This window comes from Leishmania major, chromosome 21, assembly GCF_000002725.2.
Source record: "Leishmania major strain Friedlin complete genome, chromosome 21".
Lineage (NCBI taxonomy): Eukaryota > Euglenozoa > Kinetoplastea > Trypanosomatida > Trypanosomatidae > Leishmania > Leishmania major.
The window spans coordinates 665,373-687,630 of NC_007262.2; the positions used below are offsets into that span (position 1 = coordinate 665,373).

A 22,258-nucleotide genomic window follows, 5' to 3' on the forward strand; every position below is an offset into this window, starting at 1 on the left:
AGGGCAATCAACAGGAGGAGCAAGAGACACACGCACCGAGTCAGGGACAGCATATATATATATATATGCATTTACGAAGGAAAATGTGGCCGCTGTGAAACTTGATGAGAACAAGTCAAGGAATGTGAAGGAGAGACGACGCGCACGCGCGCGCATCCACACACACCACACGGCAAGCGAGACGCCAGCAGCAGGCGAGCGGAGGACATGCGCCCTGCGATCGGAGAGGAGAGAAAGTGCGCCTGGTGAGCTAGTCTTGCCCCGGCTGCAATGGTCCACAAGGCGACGCTTCGCAACGCTGGCGGCTGTGAAAGCCGAGGCAATACCAAAGGCACCGCCTAATAGACGATGCGCGTTACCTGTGCAGCGGGGTCTTCTTCCACCTTGTGCGTCAAACCGCGCCTCTTGAGCAGCGTGTCCACAAACCGGTCCGCCAGCGCCAACGTGTAAGGGAGTGTACTGCCGGTTAGCGGGCTCGGCAGGATGCTATGATCGCACACGTACACGTTGCTCACGCCCTTGAGGCGGCAGTTCTGCGGGTCGACGGCGTCGGCACAGCTCCCGCCGTTGATGCCGGAGGACTCAAACAGCTCGTGAGCGAGGGCGCCGATAATAGGTACAAAAGGCGTCTTCTTCACGAGGCAGTCCTTCACATACGCGACGCCCTTCTGCAGGGCGGCGAGGTCGCCGGCATCGCTGAAGTAGTTGGGGTCGATGCTACCGTTCGCGTTCACCTTCCCGCGACTGCGCGGCCGCAGGGGGCGCACGACGAACTGGCAGCCGTGCTCTCTCGGCATCGGCTGCGTGCCGTCGTTCGCCAGCGTGAACGGCTGAAACTGGATCTCAACATCTGGTGTCGAGGTCCCGGTGGAGGACCAGTACATGATGAGGTCATCCCAGCTGGAGCGGAGGCTAAGCTGTGGTCGCCCGTACCACAGATCCACCCTCAGCACCTTGCACACAAGCGGGTCAAGATAGCAGTTGTGGCTGTCACGGTTCTTCACGTGGTACTGCAGCACTACCTGCGGTATGTCCCAGAAGTGCTGCCCAACTGAAGCGTCCACGTCGACGCTGCCGCGCGACGCCGTCAGCAGCCGCGCGCTGCCGATGCTACCCGCACTCACCACCACCAGAGTGCTCTCCACATCCACTAACTGGCCATCTGCACGCCGCAACGACACGCCGGCAGCGGTGCTCGCGTTGCCGCCGCTGCCGCGGATACCGACCACCTTGGTGCCGCACTCCACGCGAACAGGGCGGTTCAGCTTGATGGTGCCGAGCAGGTACCGCTGCAGGGTGGTGTTGGCGACACCAAGCGACTGGTCTACGAACGTGTCGGGCCTCCCGCAGCCGCAGCCGATCTGGAACTCCTTGCGCGTCAACTCGCTCATGAGCGGCACGTCTTGCGATGCTGCCTCGCAAAACGCCTTAAAGTACGGTGAGAAGTTCAGCGGGCGGCAAATGAGGAACTTCCCTCGCTTGCCGCGGTGCGGCACAAACACCTCCATGTTTTCAAAGGTGCGTACGCGAGGCAGCAGCTCTTCGCGGAAGCTCCACGGGCTCCCCTCCCAGTCACGCTCATCGCCGAGGTTCCACGTGCGACTGCCCATTACACCGTGTCCTCCCAGCACCCGCGGCGTCGGAATCCACACCGGTGCCTTCGTCACCCCGTCCGGATGCTGCTGCGGCGTCGTCAGAGTGTCCTTGGCCTCGAAGCCGCGCTGAGCCAGGCGATGGGCGATGGTGCTAGCGGGCAGCGTGTGGTACCACTCCGGGTACTTGCGGATATCGGCACCTTCCTCGATGACGAGCGTCTTAAGGTTCTCCATGGCCAGTCGACCGGCAATAAGGGAGCCGCTGGCGCCGCCGCCAACGACGATGACGTCGAACTTCAGTGAGCCCACGTCCGCAGCCGCACCGGCGAGGCACTTGACGCCGCGACGCATCTTCGGGGAGGATGAGCGCGGGTCTGTCAAAGCGCAACAGCGAAGGCGAAAGAGGAGAGGGCGTTATTCGAAAAGGATAAGGCGGCGGGGCAGGGTTTGGGTCCGGTGCAGCTGTCCTGCGTCCGTCCGTGGTGCAACCGCTACACCTTGACGAGGGGGTGTAAGCACGCGCACTGCCACGCACACGACCACGTCCACTAGGACCGCTGCTACTGCTGCCTCAGAGAGACAATGCAGAAGTCCACTCACAGAAGCCCGTATCAATGAAGGAGTGTCTGAGTGCGCTGCCTCTCTGCACGCTTGCGTCTGTGTATGCGTGCGTGCGTATACCCTCTTCTCCTTGGGTCTATTGGCACCTGCGATATCGTAACGCTTGGCTATAAAGATGTACGCATGTGTGGAACGAGTTAGAAGCGGAGAACGGCGGGGAGGGAGGGAGGGAGGGGGTGGGATGCCACCGCTACGGGTACCCACCAGACGCGTGTCGCCGTGGCTTGTTTCTAGCCCGCTTCAAAGGCGATCTCTGTTTTGTAAGGCAATAACCCTCCTCGTGCCTGGACCGCTCACGCGAGAAGCCGTAAAGTGCGCCCACCTTGACGGTGTGTGTTACTCACAGTTTGTATCCTGTTATGGCCCGTGAGCCTAGTAAGGGAGTGGGAGAGGAGGAGGGGGGGGGAGCTGATGAACGCAAGGCTGAGCAATGATGGGCAAAGGTGCGGCTACTGTGGAGTGGAAGGGGGGAGGGGGGGGGGGCAAAGAAAGCGACGTTGTGTGTCCCACTTTGTTCCACATATGCACGCGTGCGGGCGAGAATCACCTTCCACTGGCGTCCGTGAAAGAGGGAAGAAATGACGATGTTTGGGAAGGCAGAGAGGCGGAGGTGCGTGATCGTGATGATAGATGGGCGGGGATGGGGGAAGGAGGGCAGATGAGAGCACAGATCAATGCGTCGCTGTTGATGGTGCATGTCACTAGGTGCATAGGCGTGCGTGTGTTGATGCCCACTAAGCTGCAGAGAAGGAACATCGCGTGTTTCTCTCTCTATCCTGCGTGTCCACGGGTATTCCTGCACTAGCCTCCCATTACCAGAGAAAGGCACATGCAGACACCCATGCCGAGCGCGCTACACCACAAAAGCACGCAGGCAGGCAAGGGCGAGGCAGGGAAGGGTTGAGGAGGAGAGATGGCAAGAGAACCGTAGGGCTCGGATGATGAGGGAAAAACACCGACAAGGGGAAGAGGTGAAAAGCCACGCTACAACAGATACACACACACACAGACATCCGTATAATGACACACACGCACACGCGAGAACAACAGCATATGTGGCGTGGAGAGTACACGAGGCGGAGGAGGGAGGGGGCAGGGAGAGGGTCGGAAAGAATCGGGCAAACGGAAATGGAGAGAAGGTGCCGAACAAGCAAGCACAAGGGAGAAAGATGATAGCGTGAATGCGGGTGTGCGTATCGGGGAAGGAGGGAAGGGGTGGGGGGAGGAGAGCGCGGGCAAACAAACGCGGAGAGATGGTAATGATGGCAGTGGCCATAGCGGCGGAACTGGTCTTGGTGTGCTGCGTGCGTGACTACGTAGGTGCGTGTCAAGTGACATGCAGCCACACGTGAGCATGCGTATAAGTGCCTGTGAACCTACCCGCCCACCATCCTGCATCGGAGATGCAATAAGGAGCAGATGACAGCAATACACATAAAGGAAGATCGAGAAGAGAATTGCGAGCCTACCGCCGATCCGTGGCAAACTCAAGAGGCAGATCTAAGCATCAACGCACGCACCAAACAAGCACGCGCACAATAACAAATCCCACACGCGCATGCACATGCGCAGACGCACATACATGCGCATATATACATATATATATGTATAAATGCACTGTTGTAAAGTCCCCTCCGTCATCACTATCGAATACATAATGCCATGCGGAGGGAAGGGGTGGAAGGGTGGGGCGTAGGTGGACAGGTGCGACACAAAGCACACGAGCAGGTCGAAGTGACGCCCCTGCGCCTTGTCTGCATCAGTCACTGTGACGGGGTGCGCATGTCGACCCGTCACCCTCACCTAGTCCACCCGTATTACATTGCATGCCTACTATGCAGATATGGCTGCGCTTCTTCTCGCAGCGCCTGCCATCCTCCCCTTGCACCCCACAGCAGGCTTTACCTCTACGTTGCACGCACAGAGACACGCACAGACACCACGACACACCCGCCTGTGATGTAGCAAGACAGAAGAGGTAGCTAACAAACAAAGAGAGATCATGAGCAGTGTACACGTGAAGAGATTTGGAGGGAGGGAGGGAGGGAGGGAGGCACAAGGCCCGGACCACGCAACGCCAGACACACACACACACACGCACACACGCACACACATACACATACACACAGGAAAAGAAGAACAATGCAGATTTACGATGAAGGTGAGAGAGGTGGAAGACCGCGCACCGTGAATGTACATGCGGATTGAAGGCTTGACATCCAACGCAGAGGTGTACGCGTACATACACACATACAAACAGCAACACGCACGCACGCCTATACATGAGGGTGCGCGCACCGCTCAAAGGCCGATTGCAGAGGCGGAGGAGGAGGCGCCTTGGCGGTTGAAGGCGTCTTCGCACACGACGAGATGCGCGACTAGCGGGATGAAGCGCTGCTTCGACGGTGGCAGCGCACTCTGCAGCTGGTGCATTACCTCATCATCGCTGGCAGAGATGTTGTTCATGGCTCGGTAGCATTTGATGAGGTCATCGTCGCCCATCTCCTTCTCGAGGAATATGCGCAGGGACTCGATGCGGTGCATGAGCGGGTCGGTGGCGCTCACATTTGGCAGGTGGAACGTCTTGCCATCCAGCACCAGCCTGCTGGAGTCTGTCGCCTCGCCGAAGGCGGCGTCGTCAAAGTCGTCCTTGAAGCTCTTTTTGCGGTCCGCCTTTAACGTCTCGCCAATGACCGTATCCAGCGCGTTGTAGTCGTCGTCTCGCCGACGGTCCTCCGCCTCTGTCGGCGACGTGGCCGCCGCCTCACCGTTCAAGAAGTTGTGCAGCCCCTCCTCTCCATCTGGCGTCATGCCGTTATCCACCCCCTGCGGCACGACGGCAGCGGTGGCAGCAGCAGCGCCCGAAGGCAGCAGCACTGCAGGTGCCGGCGACGACGCCGGCAGCTGTGCGCCCGTGCTCTCTGGTGTGCTCTTATCCTTGCGCGACATCGATTTCGTTGTCGGCTTCGTCTCCGCCGCTGCTGTTGATGACGGTGGAGGCAGCGTACTCATCTGCGGCGGTGCAGGGACTGAAGCGAGCGTTGCGCTCTTGCCATTCGAAGGAGCCGGCGAGGCGCCAGGCACGGCCTCCACCGACGTCGGTGCCCATGACTCGCCGGTATCTGTGACGTCGTGGCCCAGCATCTTTTTTCGGTTATCCATTGCCTCGCGCCGCATCTGCCAAAACGCCTGTGACCGTGCATCCTCCAGCTCCTCTGGCGTCATCTTGCGCGAGCAGTAATGGCTGCTCGAGGGAGGGGTGCGCGGCGGTGGCGGCTGGCCGGGCGGCACTGCTGAGGGCTCGTCTTGCTGTCGCTGCTGCGACCAAGGCGCTCCGCCTGGAAACACAGACTCTCGGTAGCAGCGCTGCTTGTTTGCTGCTGCCTGTCGTCGCATCTCCCGGTACGCCTCCGCGGCGGACTGCTCCTGCTGTTGCTGTAGCCGCTCCTGTTGCAGCTGCGGGGGGCCTTGGCAGTCAGAGCGAGGGTGGTGCTCCTGAGCCTCGCGGCGGTGCTGCTCCTCGATCGCCTGCTCCTTCATGTTGTCGTCCCACTGCTTCTCACGATGGCGATTCGCCTTGGCGTCCGCCTTGGATTTTTGCCCTTGCAGCTTGCGCTGCTCCCGTACTCGCTCGTCCAGGGCACGCTTGCGCTCCTGCAAGACCATCTCCTGCTGCCGCTGGAGTCGCCGCTGCTGCTCCACTAAATTGCGCCGCCGCTCCTCCCCCTCCAGCTGCTGCTGCATGAGGATGGCCTGCTGCTGCTGCTGCGCCTTGGCCAGAGTTGCCGCACTTTCCAGTTCCCTTCGGCGGTACTCTTCCTTGCGCAGGGCTGCGGCCTCCTGCAGGTGCGCCCGCTCCTCCACCGACACGACGGAGCGGCGGTCTGCGCGTGCGACTTGCACCTCCTCCCGTAGCCCCGCCAGAGCCTCGCGAATGAAGCTGAGATTCAGCACCTGCGACACGTTCGGCCGCTTGTGAGGGTCGATCTGCAGCATGGAAGAGATGAGTCGCGACAGGTTGCTCGAGTACATGGGATGGATCGGCGGGTACACGCCCTTGAGAATCTTCTGCACCAGCGCCTTCATGTTGCTGCCGTCGAAGGCGTGGTTCAGGGTGGTCATCTCGTACAGGATGCACCCGAGTGCCCACACATCGCTCTTGTTGTTGTAGGGTTTGTTGAGGCACAGCTCCGGCGAGAAATAGTAGGGGGTGCCGCAGATCGTGTGCTTCAACTCGTACGTGTTGCGCAACACCGTGCTGATGCCAAAATCACCGACCTTCACGACGCCGTCCTTGGTCAAGAACACGTTTTGCGTCTTGAGGTCGCGGTGGAGGATGCGGCGTTCGTGCATGTACGACAGTGCCAGGCAGATCTGCGAAAAGCATTGTAGAATCCCCTTCTCCGAGAAGAGCTGACCCTGCTGCTGCTTGATTCTCATGTACAGGTCACCGCCGTTGGCGTACTCCATGACAATGAAAAGCGAACCCTTGTGCTCAAAGTGGTCCACGTAGCGGGTGATGTTTGGGTGGTTCAGCGTGCGCAGCATGTCGATCTCCTTCTGCGCACTCTCTCGCTCCGCCGGCTTCAAGCCACCAAGCCGAACCTCTTTCGCCACAAACTGCGCGCGATCTGCATTGCGCTGAATGAGCCAGGCGGAACCAAAGCTGCCCTTGCCGAGCACCTTCAGCTGCGTGTACTTCTCCATTTTTTTCGTGGTTGCCTACGAATGCACGTGTGCACGTGCGTGTGTGTGTGTGTGCGTGTGTATCACCGCCTTCCCTCCTTCCCTCTCGCTCTTGGCGGACGACGGGCAAACAAACGATGACGTGCGCGCACTGTCGACAACAACACCAGCGGAGCAACCATCTAAGAAAACAAACAGACAGACTCAGATAATGTGGCGAGCACCGTGCGGCAGTGGCGCGGTCGAGCTCACGAGTGCCAGTCCGGTGACTCTTCCCTCCTCCTCTCTTCTTCCTATCTCTGTGGAATCAATAACCTTCGAGTGATCTCTGCCTCTCTGTGTGGTGGCAGTTGCGGCGAATGTGTCGGTGCGTGTGTGGGTGAACAGAGAGCTCGGGTCTGCCCGCCACCGGCAGAATACCTACCCTCCTTGACTTTGACGGAGATGATCAGCAGCACCCACGCACACGCGCAGCCGGGTCGCGTATCTTGGGAATGAGCGGCTCTGTTCGTTTTCAGGCGTCGGTTATGCTGTGTTGCGCGCTCTTTGGTTGTCGTAGCCCCGCCCTCGTATTGTGTTTGCACGTTGCGCTCGAGCGACGTCGATGCACTGCCGTCATGCGAGGCGGGATTTGTGCGCGATAGGGCGTTGTGTAGGATGGGTTTCGGAGGGGTGGAGGTGAGGAGGAGAAGGGGGGGCACAGGTAAGAGAGACGCGATAAGGGAAGGGGGAGGGCCGCCATGTTGGGTGGCAGGCCTCCGCGACGCACCCAACCAAACCGAGATAAAACACGTCACGTCGCTCTTGTTCGCCGTCGCGTGTGCGCGTGTGTGTCAGACAGGCGACGAACATCGAGGCCTGACGCAGACAAACACGCACGCCATTCCCTGCGTGCGTCGTTTTCGTTGTGTGTCTGTACACGTGTGCGTGTGTGTGCGTCGAGGCAAAGGCGGCGGTACGCGCGTGAAAGTTCAGTGGCAAGCGCGCACCCACACGCGCCCACAGGTGCAAGGCAGACCGGTGTAACAAACAAACAAACAGAAAAAAAAAACGGTGGCCCGAGTGGGAGCGTGGCAAAGACGTGTTTGAGGACAACATCACGGGAAGCGCACAAGACATGAATGAAACACATCAAGATGGCCATACTCGCAGGGAAGAGTGCGAAACACGGAGGCGCGTGCGTCATCGGAGATCGGCGGACGGGAGGAGGCATCCCATACAAGCACGAAAGCCTCACAGAGGATTGGAGAGAAAAGCACCGACACCACTTCAGTGCCTGCGCCACACACCAAACCCATGTGCACGCACGCGCATACCAACCTGCGCCCATTGGGGCACCGTCACCGCCGCCCTACGTGGTCTATCCCCTCCTCCTCCTCCTCCTCCCCCTGCACGCGCACGGCTGTTTCGCAAAGCATCTATACATTCGAAGCGAGGAAAACATCAAAAACGCGCTAGGATGCACGAGCGCACGCACATGATCCGAGGCAGCGTGGAAGGTGCGTGTGCGTGCAAGAAACTGCAGCCATACGCGGAGAGGCAGGCACAGGCAGAGACCGGCGAGGGCAGAGTGCACGGATAGCGCGATCGCCTCTCTCCCTCTTCTATTGTGCTGCGATGTCCGGGTTGACGATGGTCTTCGCCATCACTTCCATGGCGGCGTCGTTGGCGAGAATAGTCTGCCTCAGGTTGTTCGTCTTGAGCACCTGGTCGCTGATGGCATCCTCTAAGTTCTGCAGGTTCGCGTGGATCTCCTGCAAGCTCTCCTCCGTCTGCCGACGAGCTTCCGCGGCGGCCAGAGCCTGGTTGCGGGACTCGCTGCGCCACATCTCCAGTTCACGAGTCATGCTATCGATGTCGTCGTGAATGGCCTCCAGGAACTTGCCGAGTGGATTCGATGCTTTGGTGAGAAGCTGCAGCTGCTCGCGTAGCTGGTTGAGGTCGCTGTCACCAAGCGCGTGACTGCCGCCACCGCGGGAGGCGGTGTTCTTGCTGCTGTGGATGATGATGCCGCCACCTGCAGGTGTGGCAGCAGCGGCGCCGTCGCCGGTCACCTCAGCGCGGCGGGCGGCAGCCTCCTGCTCACGCTTCGCCTTGAGCGCCTGCTGCCCTAGCAGACCCTTCACGTCCGCGTCCTCGGCCACGGCCGCCGTCCGGGCCGCCGGCTTCACCTCGTACTGCTCCGCTACCTTCTGCCAGTCCTCCTTCTCTTCGTCCTCGCTTTCCGTGTCTGCCTTGCCACGCTTGCCTTCGCGAATGACACCGACCGCCGGCCTCGCATCCGCCGCAGCATTCTGCGCCTCGATCACCTCGTGCGTCGGCTTCGGACGCGGCGGCGCTTTGCGCGCGCTCGTCGTCGCGGTGTCGACGGCTTCTGTCGACTCCCGCTTCCGCTCCTCGCGGTGGCGGTGCCGCTCCGTCTCGCCCGAGGCAGCGGTCGCGGCGGCCTGCTTGGTCTCCTCCTTCGTGCGGCTCGGCGGGTCCGCCGCCGTCCTCTCCTTTGCCTTCTCCGCCTCCCGCTTCTTCTCCTCGTGGCGGCGACGGCGCTCCTCCTCGCGCCGCTTCGTGCGCTCCTCCTCAGTCTCCGACGGCGGTGCTTTCGTCTCGCCCGACTCCTTCTTTGACGACGGCGCCGGGGCAGCAGCGGCTACAGGCGCTGGTTCGCCGCCGCCGCTCACCTTCCGCACCGCTGCCGCCTTTTGCGCCGACGACAGCGCAGCGCACCGGGCGAGCTGCTGGAAGAGCTCGTTCGTCTTCTCCGCCTCTTCGCCGGCGACGATCTTGGCGGGGCGCGCGGCGACAGGGGTGCCAGTGGCAGCCTCGACAGCGGCGATAAGCTTCTCCAGAAACTGTACCTTGGCCTTCTTATCCGCCACCTTGGCACTGTCCCGCTGATCCGCGTCGAAGAGCCCGTCAGGGAAGCCGGTCGCCTTCATGAAGGACATGACAATATCGTGGATGTACCGGAATGGTGGCCGGCTCAGCAGTTTGTCCGTGAGCTTCGGAGCCTGGATCACCGCCCCCAGCTCCTTCTGCGTCTTCTCGATAATGGCCTCCATCTGTGCCCCCACCGGCCGCAACACAGGATAAGACGAGAGAGCAGCAGCAGCAGCCAGCTAGCAGCGCGACGATTACGGAAGAAGAAGCAAAGAAACAGCTTGATGCGCGTCTCCGACTGCAACTGTGTATGTGAGCTCAAGTGTGTCTTGGCCTGCCTGGGTATGTCCAGGGACGACAAAGGCACGTGCACGGGTGTCTGTGTGAATCGCACGGCTGCTCTCTTTTCTCTTGCGCACGCGGCCTCCTGCTGCGGGGAGGGAGGGAGGGCAGTCGCTGACGGGATGCGAGGCGCTCTATCGCTTACAGCCCACACTTGGCCGCGTTCGCTTCTTTCACGCGACGCACGATACAACGCAAAGGAAAATGATAATAACAGCGGAGGCGACGCGCAGTACAGAAACTACGGCACCGACACTGTCACGCGCCGAGAGACGCATCCGACACACTCACACACACACACGCATGAATACGGAGATCGATCCCAAAGGGTAGAGATGAGGAGAGCAGAGACGGAGAGGCTGGGCGAGTGAGGGGGAGAGAGAAGAGCACCAAATCACAGTGAGCCGCGTGCGACTTGATCGCCGCAGCAACCCTCTTTTCTTTGGCGAAGGTCCGTGCACCACGCGGACATGAGGTGGTGGTGGTGGTGTGTGTGGGGAGGATAAGCAGCTGTGTTGCTTCCTTTCTCTCCATTTGCGGATCTAAGTCTGTGCGCACGACGGTGTGTGCATGTGTGTATGTGCCCTGGCGTGCGTTTGTGAGGTACAGCGCGTGACGGCGTGGGCATACACAAGCACGCACGCACGCACACACACACACAAAACGACGATGCACGCCAAGCAGAGGCCGAAGTCGCATGGTGTCAGATAGAGGCATACCCTCACCAAAGGACAAGCCGTTTGGGGGGGGGGGGCAAAGGAAAACATCGCACGGAAGCCGTGCGTGAGACGCGGGACCTTCGCCATGGCCATCAGCTCCACAGACACACAGCACTGATGAGAGGGACACCTCAACCGGAAGCCCCTGCCAACCCTGCCTCCCGCACTACACAAGAGAGAAGGGCAGCTACCTCTGCGCGAGATCACTTCTCCTCCCCACGCCGGTTGTTGGAGCCTGCTCATTGGACCAGCCCAACGAGCGCAGTACGCGAATCCACGCCTCATCACCGTTGTAGTGGTGCAGTGCGTCGTCTATGAAAAGTCGCTTTGAGTTGAGCAGCAATGCCTTGTACGCGTGCAGTACCTCCTGCAACGCCTTTAAGCACGCAGCGCAGCAAGGACAAGCTGGGGCTGCCTCCACCGGAACCGGGGATCTCTGACCCGACCTGCTTGCTGTCGTGGTGGTGGTGGTAGGAAGGCCGGCATCGGTGCGTTGCCCGACAGCTAATCCCGGTCGTGCCGGGTTATTGCGTGGTGGTCGTCGCGATGCGTATGGGGTGGCGACTCTGCGGGCAGGCATCGAGGTTTGGGCACCTCCGCGAGATGCTGGCAGCTCACGTCCCGGCATCCGGCCGGCTGTGTCGAGTGGTGGGGTGGGGGAGAGACAGTGGTGTGCGGAACCGGTGAGACTGAGGTTGCAGCCGTTACGAGCACATGGCGAGAGGCGCACACAAGGAAACGCGCGTACGTGCTCTGGCACGGAGGAGCTTCTCGCGTCTGCCTCTGTCCCTTTCTATGCGCGTGCGAGTGTATGCGGGCGGAGATGGAGGGAGCGGGCCAGCGTGTCGTGCTGCGTGCGCCGATGGAAGTGAACAAGGAGCGAGAGACGGAGGGAGAGCGAGGCGGTGATGATGAAGGCATCGGCGTGAGTTCGAGGACGAGAGAGAAAGAGGGGGCGTGAGAAGTGATGGAGCAGGCGTGGTGGGATACAGGGAGACCCTTTATGACACACATGCGAGCACACTCACGGGGCATCGCCTTCTTTTGGTTTTGATTGGTGCTTATGTCCTCTGCTTTCGCCCTCGATCTTACCTGCGCACGCGCACACACGGAGATGGAGATGGCGGCCTGCGGTGGAAACAAGAACAAGGCTCGCAGGGCACCGCGAAGGAAGGCGAACACTTCCAACGACAACAACAAACAACTCTGTAAGCACATCCATCACCACACATACAAAACGCATTCAAGGCGCCGCTAGGCAGAATTCGGGTCTGAGTACGGACGGAGTCGTTTGAAGTTGCTCTCGATCATCTTTGTGAAGGCCGACTGGAACTGCTCCCGCCACAGCTCCTCGTCTGCGGCGTAGCGTACCACGAGCTCGCGCCACGTTTTGTTCTTTAGCAGCTCCAGCTCCGCCGCGTTCACGACACACTGCCGCTTCTTCGCCTTCCCGTTGGTGTTCTCCTTCACGTAGACGCACCGCAACGTTTGCGGCAGCGTCGCCACCTCCTTGTTGTACTGCGTCCGTGCCACCGTCAGCGGGGCAAACGCCCTCTCATGCTCCAGCAGAAACTGGTAGTAGCGGTTGTTGAGTGTGTAGCGCCTCCCCGTGTGCGTGGCGCTTTCGAGGCCGCTCACATTCTCGTGGAACTCGCCGACGCTGTGGCAGGCGAGCAGCGCCACACACTCTGCCTCGGTTAGGCCGCCGAGGGCATGCAGTATCGTAGGAATCGAGAAGACGTTCTGATTTGGGTTCTTTGGTATGTTGCGCGTAGGGGCCGTGTCGCTGTCGTTGCGGCCCCACCTCCACTGATCGAGGATTGCCTCGTAGGGGCCGTTCAGGTACTTGATGCCGGCTATCGCAGCGAGCGAGGCGACATCCTCGGTGGAGGAGGCGGGGTAGGTGCTGGAGAGATAGTTCATGATGCCCGCCACGTCGTCCAGCCCCCGCACCACTGCACACGACTCGTCAACCGTCTCGGCCGGAAACCCGGCACGGCGCGCCGCCAACACAAACGCGGTTCGAATGCTTGTCGCGGCCAAGTCGGGGCGGAACTCGAACTGCTTACACGCCGATGCTACCACGTCCTCCCTAGCGTACTTGGGCTTGATCTTCGACTCGTCCACTTCGACAAAGTGCCCCGCCAGCCAGCCCGCGCAGAGGCAGCCCAGACACATCAAGATCAGCCACGTGTGATTCATGTGTTCCCACGACTTGTACGGGTTTGCCTCCTCCGTGACCTTCCGGCCAGGCCCGACTTTCGGCGGGGCTTTGAACATGTTGTGACGCGTGCGGGAGAACGAAGAGGAGGCGCTGCCTGTCGCAGGCACTGAGTGTGCGAGGCGGCGAGCGAACAGGGCAGCGCTGCCCCACGCGGAGAGCGAGGAAGATGTGCGGGTGGCGCTACCCCGGCGGAGCAGCGTGGTCGGTGCCCATAGAGCAAGGCCGCCGCCCCACGCGCAACACGACGAGCGGAGCATTCGCTGATAACCATGCAGGCGCACACGGACACACTCGCACAGCGGTGGCGAAGGGGAGACGAGGGGGAGGGAGCAAGTCGGAGGGCAGAGAAGAGTGTGTGTGCGCGGAGGGCTGTGAGGGAAGGCGGAAGCCAACGGCGGAGAGAGACAGGCCACGGGAGGCCGGGGAAGGCGATGCGCCACTCGCTTCTTCTCTTCCCTCCTGCCCTCTGCGCCGAGGACGAGGAGACGCACAAGCGCAGCTGTGGCGCTGCGGTCTAATCCGCCTTCAGGCCCATGACGAGGTGCTCCAGCAGGCGGCACTCCCTCGAGGAAAAAAGAGGGGGAGGTGCTGCCGCCGCAGCAGCAGCACCGACGCAGAGAGGGAGAGGCCGTGGCGGGGCATCTGCACAGAAGCATGTTTGCAGTCGTGTCACCGTATCTAAGCGCGCATGGCAAGAAAACGCAAGGAGGTGCACAACAAGAGGGAGAGAAACGCGTGCGCACGCGCGCGTAGACAAGAACACAAGCGTGCCCGCGACGTGACACGCGCTGACGAAGGCGGTTTGGGTCGTGGTGGCCAACAGCAGCAGAACGAAGAGAAGAGAGAAAGAGACACGCAAGGCACTTTGTCTGCACATAAACACACGCACACACACACACACACACGAGATGGCACTCGGGTCTTGTGCACGTCGACGCGTCTGCGCGGACCCCTTCACTGGTTCCCCCTCACCGACGAGTCGGCGCGCCGGCCTCACGTCCTACCCATTTCGGCTCTCCTCTGCCTATGCCATCCCCCCTATCCTCAGGCGTCGTCGCCACCCTTGGCCTTGCGGCGGGCCACAGCAGCAAAGAAGTCGTCACACACGTCGAGAATCTCGTTGAGCCGCTCGTCTGCCTCGCCCTTCGCCGACACCTCCATCAAGTCCTCCATTTGCTCGGAGAACGTGCGCACCGTCGCGAGGCAGTATTTGCGGATCATGTCCGGCTGGTCGCACTCCAGCAGCGCATCCATCACCCCGGCCCACGCCTCGAGGACGTCCTCGGAGGCGGAGTTCAGCACATCCTGCACCTGCTCCATTACAGGCGGCATTACACGCATGTTGCGTGCCACGGCCACGTTCTCGCACTCGAGCTGCACCCGAATCAACACTGTCAGAAACTCGTGCGTCGTGCTGAGCGTGTTGTCCACATGCCTCAGCATGGGGATAGAAAAGCGTGTCGTGTCGGCGAGTTCGTCGAGGTCGTTCGTGATCTTCCCTGCGGCGCTGTGAATGCGGTCGACGACGGCGAACAGCACCGCCTCCACCTTGCGCACACCCGGGAAGTGCGCGAACGCCTCGATGTACTGCACGCTGACCCAGAAGAAGGTCACGTAGTTCGAGTCCGCTGTGAGGCAGTGAAGAAACAGCAGCAACGGCTTCAGGGCGACCCAGCCGAACATGCCGGGCAAGTTTTTCTGGATGCACCGCTCCTGGTAGGCGTTGACGATGGTGATCACCTCACGGTAGTGCTCTACTCCGAGGCGCTGAATGTGGAGCTGCGTCAGCACCGCGTCCTTCGCAGCTGTCATGTCTCGATAGAAGCGCTCAACGAAACGGCGCGCCACGCGCGTTGGCATCCCCATCGTGACAGACGGCTCCTGCGCGGCGCTCATGGCCGCACGGAGCAGCTGGCAAGGCACACTCGTCTGTTCCCTGTCAACGCGGAGCTGCGAGAGGAGGAACTGCACAAACCTCTCGCCCTCCAGGTAGTTCTTGCGCAGCAGCAGGCGTACAATTTGCTCCACAGCCTGCACGTCGATGAGCTCGGAGATGCCTGGGTGTGCGATGATTAAGTCGAGCGCGGTGCGCACGCTCACGACGACCTGATCGACGTCCTCGGAGTCGAGCACACGGTGCAGCATCACGTTCAGCCGAAGGGCCTCCAGTGTCTGCACATCGGAGGGGTTCGGCTTCGACATAGCCCGAATGCGGTCCAGCGCCACCGTCGTCGAGAGGTGCGAGGAGCAGTGAAGCACGCTGGCCTCGAACTGAAGCCGAATCGCTTCATAGGACCACCCATTCTCTTCCAGCACCTGCAGCACGTCGTCCACCTCCTTTGCTGCGCCGTGCAGCTGCTCGACGAAGCCGGCGTAGTCGAAGAGCGGCACCCGCACCACATCAATGTGAGAAATGAGCTGCATCGCCACGTCTGTCTGGTGCAGCACCAGGCGACGACTTGCGCACTGAGCCAGCATCTGGTACGCCTCCTTCAACCGGCGCAAGTACAAGAAGCCGCACGCGTCGTGTTCCTCCTTACGCAGCGCCTCCTCCTCAGCCGCCGTGATGGGCGGCGGTGGTGGCGAGGCAGCGCTGCCACTGCTGAGGCCCCCGCTGCCCTTGCGCTCGGTTTCACCGTTGCCGTAGGATAAGGTTGGCGCCAGCCCCATGAGCGCCTCCGGCTGCAGGCCTGTCAGGGTCAGCTCGCCGCCCACGGTTATACCGATCGCCCGTTGATCTGAGAACGTGTTCGTCATGGCCAAGTCGGAAAGCGACATCTGGTACTGTGCCCTGCCAACGCAGAAGGATGGCGGGCAGCGCAGGTTCCATAGCGCCACGGAACCATCGCTGCCGGCCGTCGTCAGCAAGTCAGCGTTGTGTCGCCACCATCGAAGTCGCACCGCGTCGCCCTGCAGGGTCGTTACGGTCTGTACCGCCTGCAGTGGGTACCGGGCGTCGTAGACGGCCACGGTGCCGTCCGAAAACGAAATCGCAACGATGGAGGGCAGGAGCGGGTTAAAGTCACCGCAGTGCGCCACGGCTGGGCGGCCGACCGCGCGGCGGCAAGAGAAGGCCACGCTGTTGCTCGCTGCGGCACTCCGCGTGTCTACCAGCATGACGCTACTATCGTACGTGCCACTCAGCACTACACTCGCGCTCTCTGGAGCCCACTCGGCGAACATGACCGGCGTCGCCGCGTCGATATGTCGGTGTGGAAACCACCGCTGCACAGGCAGAGATCCTCCTGTCAGGTCCCACAGATAAACAGACGTGTCCTGTGCTGCAAGCACGCTAGTCTTGCTCACGCACTGGTTGACGCGAACAGAGCGCACCAGCGTGGAGGACGCCGGCGCGCTCGGCGGCACGGTAACACGAGACAGCGCGACCTCCGAAGAGCTTGTCAGCAGCGCACCACATGGAGAGAAGAGGCCGCTACTCTCCCTGCAGCTCTCCACTGGCACATCGCACACCAGCACACGACCACGGCTGGAGCCGAGGAAAAGCAGGTCTTCGCACCACTCCACGCAAGAGGTCTTTGTGCCTTCTGCCATGTCTAGCCACCGCATGCGCGCTGCGGCGTTCAGCGACGGCACGGCCTCGTCGAGTGGCATCAGCCCAACCGCACTGGTACCCATCAAAGGACTCAGCGAGATGGCCAAGCCCTTCTCCGTGTTGTGTAGTGCTATCTGCGCTGACGTGAAGAGCACACCCTGGGCGGCGAGTGGAATGCAGCTCGTCACGAGGTCTGCGTGGTTGCTCAGCAGACCCCGCAACTGATCCCGCCTCCGCCATGAGGAGGCGGCAGCGTAGTCTTGCATATTGAGAATGCTCGGCTCCATCTCTCCCGCTACTCTTTACGTATCCATGTGGCCACGAGATCACCACAGACACAGACACACACACACACACACACACACATACAGAGACAAAGAGAAGGTATGCGCGCGAGAGAGAAAGAGTGCAGACCAAGCACACGCCAATGATGCAAATATGAGCCGATGAGTCGTCCACGCACCCACAGAGCGCACTTTCGAACAAATAAAGGTGCACGTGTGTGCGCGTGCGTGTGTGTGCACGACGCACGAGTCGGTGCAGCAGTTCCACTCACGTGAAACAGACCTAGCTTGGCAGGGGGAGGAAGAGAGGGATGGAGAAGAGGTCAGCGAAGGAGAATGGGAGAACACGCAGGGGGGAGTGAGGGGTTGCAGACGCAACAGGTGCCACAGCGCCCGCATGTGCCATTGACCGCCGTCCCGTTTAGAATGCATGCAAGGGCAGCCACAGAGCGAAAACAGAAAGGCAGCGTTGGAGCCGTTCGAATGTGCGGAGTGGGAGGGAGAGAGGAGGGGAGGAGGGCAGCGGGGAGGAGAAGAGGGCGACTAGAACAAGCCCAAAAGCAGCTCACGTGAAGGGGGCGGGTGAGCTTACTACTTGTAGCAAGCAACCTTCCCCTCGCGTCCGCGCATCAGCATTGCTGGTAGCTATGTCGTGCTCATCTCCCAAAAGACGCCTCCCTCATTGACCAGAGCACGCGACTTCGCAAGAACGGTCGTGTTTCCATTTCCTTTGCTTGTGGCTTTCGTTGATCACTGGTGTTCGCAGGTGCTTCCCCGCGCACTCCACCCGTGAGAAAGGTCGACACATCGCGTCAGTGCGCTTCAAGCTGGCGCGCACCCCGCACAAGCGTACCGAGCATGAGGTACTGCGTTAGAAAGACGGAAAGGGTTTGGAGATGTAAAGCACGTCACACCACTCACTCTCCCCCTCCACCTCTCGCCCTCTCACGCGTGCCCTGTCCCTGCGTCCGCGCACCCACGCACCCACGCACGTATACGAAACAGCGGGAGGATGGTGCCGCGCACACACACACACACAAGTGCCGTGCCGCAACTTCGACGGTGTCGAGGCATGTCTGTGCACCTTTTATGGGGAACAGAGAATAGAGAAGTACACGCACACACAGGAACACAACAACAAAAGAGAGAGAGAGAGAGAGAACCCCCCACCACACCTCTGAGAGAGGCAAGAGGAAGTCGGCGGAGCATGTGATGGAAAGGAAGGCAGGCGCACGCCATCGCTTCCCCAACGGGACAGCGGAAGAGACATGCATGGGGAAAGGGAGGCCGGGGGAGGGGAGCAACAACTCGGTTGCTGAGAGGGAGGGGGTGGGGTGGCGCGTGCAGAGAGGAGGAAGAGAATAACGCAAAGACGGGTTTGTCCCCAAAAGTTTCCTTCGATCGTGTTCCCTCTTCCGCTCCCTCTGCACTGGCGTCCAACGCATGCACAGCAGCCACCTACTTGACGCTCCTACCCTCCGCTGTGTCTGCCTCTCTCACACATTACGCTAAGGCGCGGCCTCTCCGGTCCCTCTCCGCAGGCATACGCGCACCGCCCCGCATCCCTCACGCCGTCGCGCACACAAACAACAACAAACACACATACACACACCTAGCACGCGCAATACCATCGCGTTGTCCCTCAGCCGTTCCTCCATGCTGATGTTTGTGCCCACGTTCATCGAGTGGCTTTGTGTTCGCCCCAGCCCTCTCCACACACACATACACTCTCGCACCGCACACGCCACCACAGCGTCCACCTGTCCCCGCATCCTCCTCTTCCTCCCCCAAGTCCGCTGCGGCGAGGAGAAGGGCTTCCGTTTTTCGTTGTTTCGCGTGTTCTGGTTTGCGGGGCCTGTGCGGCCAGCGTGTGCGTGGCGGGTCTAAGAGAGCTGGCGGCTGTGGTGTTTCGGTTCACTTGCGCCGCGCCAGCGGGGAGTGGGGGCGCAAGAAGACAGCGCGCTCAAGAGGAGGATGCGCCGTTGCATAAGAAACAACGAGAAGATGGAGTTCAACACTACGGGGAGGAGAGGGGAGGGAAGGGAGGGGGTGGATACCACAGAACAAGTCTCTCGCTCTCACACACGCGTGCGTTTCAGTGGTGGGTGGCGTAACCGTGGCACACAACAAACAGTCGATGCGCACGCACGCCGGCCGGCCGGCACGCACAGTGGTGGAGAGGGACCGAGTATAGAGCCACAGGACAAGCCAAAGGGCGTGGTGGCCTTCGTTTTTCTCGTGTTTGCCGCCGTCGTCGCGGGGGAGCGCTGCACCACTCGCTTACCTGCAAAGTGGGCGGCCCGAGATGCCGACAGAAGCATTAGGAAGAGAGAAGGAAAGGAGGGGGAGGGAGGGGGGGGGGGGCTGTGCTTGTGTGTGTCTGTGTATATGTGGAGAGACACAAGAGGAAAGAAAGAAGGATAAACACATCAGAGAAAAGACGAAAAAGTTACGTGAGCCTCCACCACCACCACCACCACCCACGCACGCACCCGCTCCCCTCTCTCTCCAATAATGCTGCTGTGCGCCAGTGCCCTCGTGTGCGCAGCGGTGGGTGGAGAGGAACATACGCGCAGGCGCAGCGGTTGAAAAACGGGAGGGAGAAGGGGACAGTGGACGTGCGGAGGCGTTGTTGCCGCTCTCCTCTGCTCACAGTTGTTTAACGCATCCGCTGCCGCCCGCACTCGCGCCTACGAGTGCGTGTGAAGAAGTCCGTGTATGGGAGCCGGTGCATGCACGCGGGTGGGCAGGGAGGATTTCAGACTGCGTCACTGTCGCGGGCAAGAGAGGCAAGTGTGAGGGAGGGTGAAGGGAGGGAGGGAGGGCAATGTGCCAACGCGAGCGAGCCGCTTACGATGCGAGTACGCCCCGTTGGCAGCACAGACACACACACAATAAAGTAAAAGCAGCACACGCAACAAAAAAGGCCACCATCGCGACTGACAGCGGCAGTCGTTTCACGGGTGGTGCGGCTGTCAGTTGCGATGGTGGCGCCTCCGCCGGAGCCTCCCATGCCAACAAAGGGCGGGTTTGTCCCCAAGTTTCCCTTTCTACTCTGGCATGGCGCTGCGTCCTCTGCAGCAGCACTGGCGGCGGTTCATTCGGCTCTCTCTCTCTTCACTAGTTGCCGGCACACGCAGACAGGCACGGCTGCAGCCGCAAACAAACAACAGAGCAGAAAAAGTGTTACGGGCGTGAGTGGGAAGTGCAGCACTCCGTCGGCTTCGCCGCCTCGGGCCGCCGCTCCTGCAAGCGCGCAACGAACCGCGCGTACCGCACGTGCACAAGCCCCGCAACAAGCAGCCCGCCGGCAGCAAGGCACGTCGCAACAATGAACGGCGTCTCGATGCACACTGCGCGGTTGCACTCCTGCGACGCGCTCAGCTGCAGCTTGCGGTGCTGCATGTCCACGTACATGCCGAACAGGAGCCGGTTGAACACAATCACGCAGATCACCATCACCGTGTACCCCATGTTGTAAAGCGTGTTGTGGAAGCTCTCGAACAGGCACGTGAAGATCAGAGCCTGCAGCGCCGCGTTGAATCCATTCATGATGTACACAACGATGTATGGAAGCAGAATCAGCTTGCCCGGCAGCACAAGCAGCAGCACACCACCAACGGTCGCTAGTGTCGGGCTCACAAACAGCGCAGCAGTCACCAGCACGCGGCGGCACCCGCTCCAACCCTTCGTGTGCTGCACATACGCCTCGAGCAGCCCGAACGCGATGCGGCCCACGCTGTTGCCCAGGCCAATGAACGCGGTGTACAGCGCGGCCGTCCGCGTGCTCCGCGGATTCCCCGTTTTAGCGATTGAGATCGTGCTCCCGTTGTGCGACATTACAATCCCTATCGGGGAAACACAGAACATGTAGAGCAGAATCAGCCACAGGTCCAGCGATTTCCAGTAGTCCAGCACCGTCAAGCCCGGGTAGCGTGGGTCCTGCCGAGAGCCCGACTCCGACGCCCCCCTCGCTGCACCGACCGACGCATCGCGCTCTAACGCAGGTGCTTCGTACGACAGCGCGATCGCGCGCAGCTCGAGATCTGACGGCGCGGCCTCGTCCATCCCGCCGAGCCACCGCAGCGGCAGCAGCATCAGAAACACGCTCAGCGTCAGCACGGAGACCACAACGCCAATCGTCAACTCCACCGAGCGCGACACGACGCTCACGTACGCCACAACCGGTGTCTCCACAGTGAAGAACACGATCAGCGTCAGCGCGACCGCGTATCCCACCATCAGGCGCCGCACAGGCACGAACTTGTGCTCGTACAGCGGCTTTGTGGCTTGCAGCAGCACAACCTCCTCGGCGCTCTTCCCGCGCAGCCGCCACCAGTTCATGTAGTACAGCGGTAGCACAATCAGCGCGCCCGCGCACACCATCACAACGGCGATGAACGCGCACAGGAAGTAGATGAACCCGATCAAATTGTCCTTGAACAGCGTCGTGCTCAAGCACGCAAAGATCGTGCTGCCCAGCCCCGTCATCAACTTCGCGAGGCACACGACAGGGCCGCGGTTGCGCGGGAATACCTCGAACAGCGTCGAGATGTACGTCGTGTCCATCAGCCCACTCGCCAGGTTCAGGAACGCATAGAATATGCTGATCGTCGTCACGTTGCCGGGGATCGCGCCGGAGAAGGTCTGCGCAAGGCCCACCGTCCCGATCACGCCCGTGGTAAGGCATATCACGAAGTTCGCGAACGGCCCGAATATCTCGAAGATCACGCTGAACGGCAGCAGAAAGTAGAAGAATACAAGTCCTACAGTGCTCACTGTCGACAGGTCGCCGGCGGACAGCTCAAACTGGTCGCGCAACCGCGTCGTGTACAGGTCGAACGTGTACGGCAGCGAGACGCAGATCCCGCAGAGCAACCCGCACACAAGGATGGCGAAACGGTTCATCTCGTTCACCGGGTGCAACCCCCTCTCGCGGCGCGTGTGCAGGTACTGCACCTGCGAGAACCAGCCCGACAGCTGCGTCATCTCGTCAGCTCGTGGGCGGGGAAGGGGAAAAAGGATGATATGGAAAAGAACGTGAGGATATGGAGAGAGGCGCGGAGAGGCGTCGGTCCCTTGTGTATACGAGAAAAAGAAAAGACGAGAATAAGAAGGAGATGCTTACCATGCATGTGTATGGAGAAGTGGTTGTAGCGGTATCGGAAAGAGAGCGGCAGTGGTAGTGGTGGCTGTTCGATGGTTGGCGGTGCGGCGTGTGGGATTGCAGAGTGGTGGTGGTGGTGGGGGGGGGCGAGATGAGATGTGTCAAGTGAGGCAGAGGGAGAGGAACATGAAGGAAAGGGTGGCGGCACTACCGCCATAGCAGGCAGCGGATATGGGCCGGCAGTGCCTTC

General features: G+C 60.9%; 7 protein-coding genes across 7 annotated transcripts; all 7 read right to left on the bottom strand.

The window, feature by feature from the left end:
• Window positions 1-338: 338 nt before the first annotated feature.
• Window positions 339-1,946, bottom strand: LMJF_21_1563 (choline dehydrogenase, like protein; the record flags this gene model as incomplete). Its single annotated transcript, XM_001683062.1, has 1 exon — window positions 339-1,946. The coding sequence occupies one exon, from the start codon at window positions 1,944-1,946 to the stop codon at window positions 339-341; it is 1,608 nt and encodes a 535-aa protein (XP_001683114.1).
• Window positions 1,947-4,517: 2,571 nt separating this feature from the next.
• Window positions 4,518-6,923, bottom strand: LMJF_21_1565 (putative serine/threonine-protein kinase; the record flags this gene model as incomplete). Its single annotated transcript, XM_001683063.1, has 1 exon — window positions 4,518-6,923. The coding sequence occupies one exon, from the start codon at window positions 6,921-6,923 to the stop codon at window positions 4,518-4,520; it is 2,406 nt and encodes an 801-aa protein (XP_001683115.1).
• A 1,583-nt stretch (window positions 6,924-8,506) lies between these two features.
• LMJF_21_1566 (conserved hypothetical protein) lies at window positions 8,507-9,961 on the bottom strand (the record flags this gene model as incomplete). The annotated part of the gene is made up of 1 exon (XM_001683064.1): window positions 8,507-9,961. One exon carries the CDS (start codon window positions 9,959-9,961, stop codon window positions 8,507-8,509), a length of 1,455 nt encoding a protein of 484 aa, XP_001683116.1.
• A 1,066-nt stretch (window positions 9,962-11,027) lies between these two features.
• LMJF_21_1568 (conserved hypothetical protein) lies at window positions 11,028-11,468 on the bottom strand (the record flags this gene model as incomplete). Its single annotated transcript, XM_001683065.1, has 1 exon — window positions 11,028-11,468. The coding sequence occupies one exon, from the start codon at window positions 11,466-11,468 to the stop codon at window positions 11,028-11,030; it is 441 nt and encodes a 146-aa protein (XP_001683117.1).
• A 626-nt stretch (window positions 11,469-12,094) lies between these two features.
• Window positions 12,095-13,120, bottom strand: LMJF_21_1567 (conserved hypothetical protein; the record flags this gene model as incomplete). Its single annotated transcript, XM_001683066.1, has 1 exon — window positions 12,095-13,120. One exon carries the CDS (start codon window positions 13,118-13,120, stop codon window positions 12,095-12,097), a length of 1,026 nt encoding a protein of 341 aa, XP_001683118.1.
• A 988-nt stretch (window positions 13,121-14,108) lies between these two features.
• LMJF_21_1569 (conserved hypothetical protein) lies at window positions 14,109-16,904 on the bottom strand (the record flags this gene model as incomplete). The annotated part of the gene is made up of 1 exon (XM_001683067.1): window positions 14,109-16,904. The coding sequence occupies one exon, from the start codon at window positions 16,902-16,904 to the stop codon at window positions 14,109-14,111; it is 2,796 nt and encodes a 931-aa protein (XP_001683119.1).
• Window positions 16,905-20,087: 3,183 nt separating this feature from the next.
• On the bottom strand, window positions 20,088-21,890 carry LMJF_21_1570 (hypothetical protein; the record flags this gene model as incomplete). Its single annotated transcript, XM_001683068.1, has 1 exon — window positions 20,088-21,890. One exon carries the CDS (start codon window positions 21,888-21,890, stop codon window positions 20,088-20,090), a length of 1,803 nt encoding a protein of 600 aa, XP_001683120.1.
• Window positions 21,891-22,258: the final 368 nt, after the last annotated feature.